The 1,730-nt window shown below is 33.5% G+C and overlaps 1 protein-coding gene across 1 annotated transcript; it reads right to left on the bottom strand.

Moving 5' to 3' along the window:
- Positions 1-234: 234 nt before the first annotated feature.
- On the bottom strand, positions 235-1,094 carry LOC122502390. Its single transcript, XM_043612411.1, has 2 exons — positions 925-1,094; positions 235-837 (listed from the first exon to the last, which is right to left on the bottom strand). Exons 1-2 carry the CDS (start codon positions 1,006-1,008, stop codon positions 235-237), a joined length of 687 nt encoding a protein of 228 aa, XP_043468346.1. The 5' UTR covers positions 1,009-1,094.
- Positions 1,095-1,730: the final 636 nt, after the last annotated feature.

Below are 1,730 nucleotides of genomic sequence, written 5' to 3'. Positions count from 1 at the left end.
TTTTTTGCTACTCTCTCTAGCATAAACAAAGTTCCTTTAAAAAATATAAAACGTAAACAAAACTTTTCTTTGGTACTATTTACCTAAAATGAATATTATTAAGAAAAACTAAACTCTTTTTTTTTTGCTAGGGAGTAGTATAAACAATGTTCCTTTAAACAAAAAAGCTCTATAGCTTACACTAAAAATACACTTAAAACCAAAACTATATTTTTCTTTGTAACATTTTTGTTTTTACGGGAGTGGTTTTGATGGCATTTCTATTACATCTTCCTTATTTTCTTGTGCTAAATTTGCCACAACGGGAAATTCATACTCCTGGATAATTTCTTCAGACATATTAAAAATTTCGTCTATTGTGACTGCCTCTTCAAGAGCTAACAAATCTCCTGCAGTTTCTAAATCTTCTTGTCCAAATAGTTCTTCAAACAGTTCATCATATCGGAAATCGTCCACTGGTTGGCTCACTACTTCCGATGTAGAATTATTTGAAGAACTATTTGGATTTGCAGACTGTCCTAAAAGTTCTTCATATCGGAAATCGTCCACTGGTTGGTTCACTACTTCCGATGTAGAATTATTTGAAGAACTATTTGGATTTGCAGACTGTCCTAAAAGTTCTTCATATCGGAAATCGTCCACTGGTTGGTTCACTACTTCCGATGTAGAATTATTTGAAGAACTATTTGGATTTGCAGTCTGTCTTAGAAGTTCCCTAGGAGTTGGCTGATAAACTTCTGCTTGTGTGTTTAACACTTCGATGAACCTTGGTACGTCCCATCGAGTCCAGCGATATGTAACATTTTTTGGTACATACTCCTCAACCTGAGGTTGCAGCTGCTGAAAAAAAACATTATACATTTATATTTTTCTTACCTATGTGAAGTATCTCATTGTCAATAATAAACACACTATTTCACTCACTTGTTGAATTCTCAGATGATTAAGAAATTCCTTCCTGCAATGAATGCATTTACAGTACACACTGTTTCCACTCACTTTATCCATTGTTGTTTTTCTTTTTTTGTTGTTCGGTTATTGTTCTAATAATACAGTAGCTGTCGTTTCTCTACTGATCAACCGTTGTGAAAGATGGCGTCTCCTTCTCCAAAGTTCGTATATAAGAGGCGCAGGTATAGCAACGCCAAGGTAGAGAAACAACAAGGTTAGGTAAATCAACAGTGCAGTCTGATTGGCAGTTGCTAGTAGAAACACTTTGGTTGACCAATCAGTGTTCGTTAATAGAAAACTTTAATGTCACACTCACAGCTCTGTGCAGGCAGCATACAAATTTGAATTTACTGTCTCTTTCACTCTAATTGACTTTCTCTCTTACTCTAATTGCTGCCTGCATAGAGCTGTGAGTGCGACATTAAAGTTTGCCTAGTGACAACATATGTGTTGCCAATATTGAAAACCGTTGGTAAATTGGAAGAAAAAACAAAAATAGTTGCAGCCTCATCAAACGTTTCTCCTTTTTAATTAGTATAAAAATTAATTTCATTTATACCACAGGGAATATATACCAATATTAACGTACAATTTAAAAGTACTAAAAAAAACAACTTTGCATAAAGATTAAAAAAAAATATTTCACACACCAAGAGATTATAAATAAAGAAACAAAAATTAAAATTCAATAGTGCCACCATCTATAGGAGGTTACCTAAAATATTTTTTGTGATTTAGGTGTTAAATTCAAAATTGCCCCTTCTAACGCACTTGAAAAA

The sequence above is a fragment of the Leptopilina heterotoma genome, unplaced genomic scaffold (assembly GCF_015476425.1).
Source record: "Leptopilina heterotoma isolate Lh14 unplaced genomic scaffold, ASM1547642v1 Lhet_228, whole genome shotgun sequence".
NCBI classification, from domain to species: Eukaryota; Metazoa; Arthropoda; class Insecta; order Hymenoptera; family Figitidae; genus Leptopilina; species Leptopilina heterotoma.
Note: the sequence above shows the minus strand (reverse complement) of the source record. Positions and strands in the feature narration are given on the sequence as shown.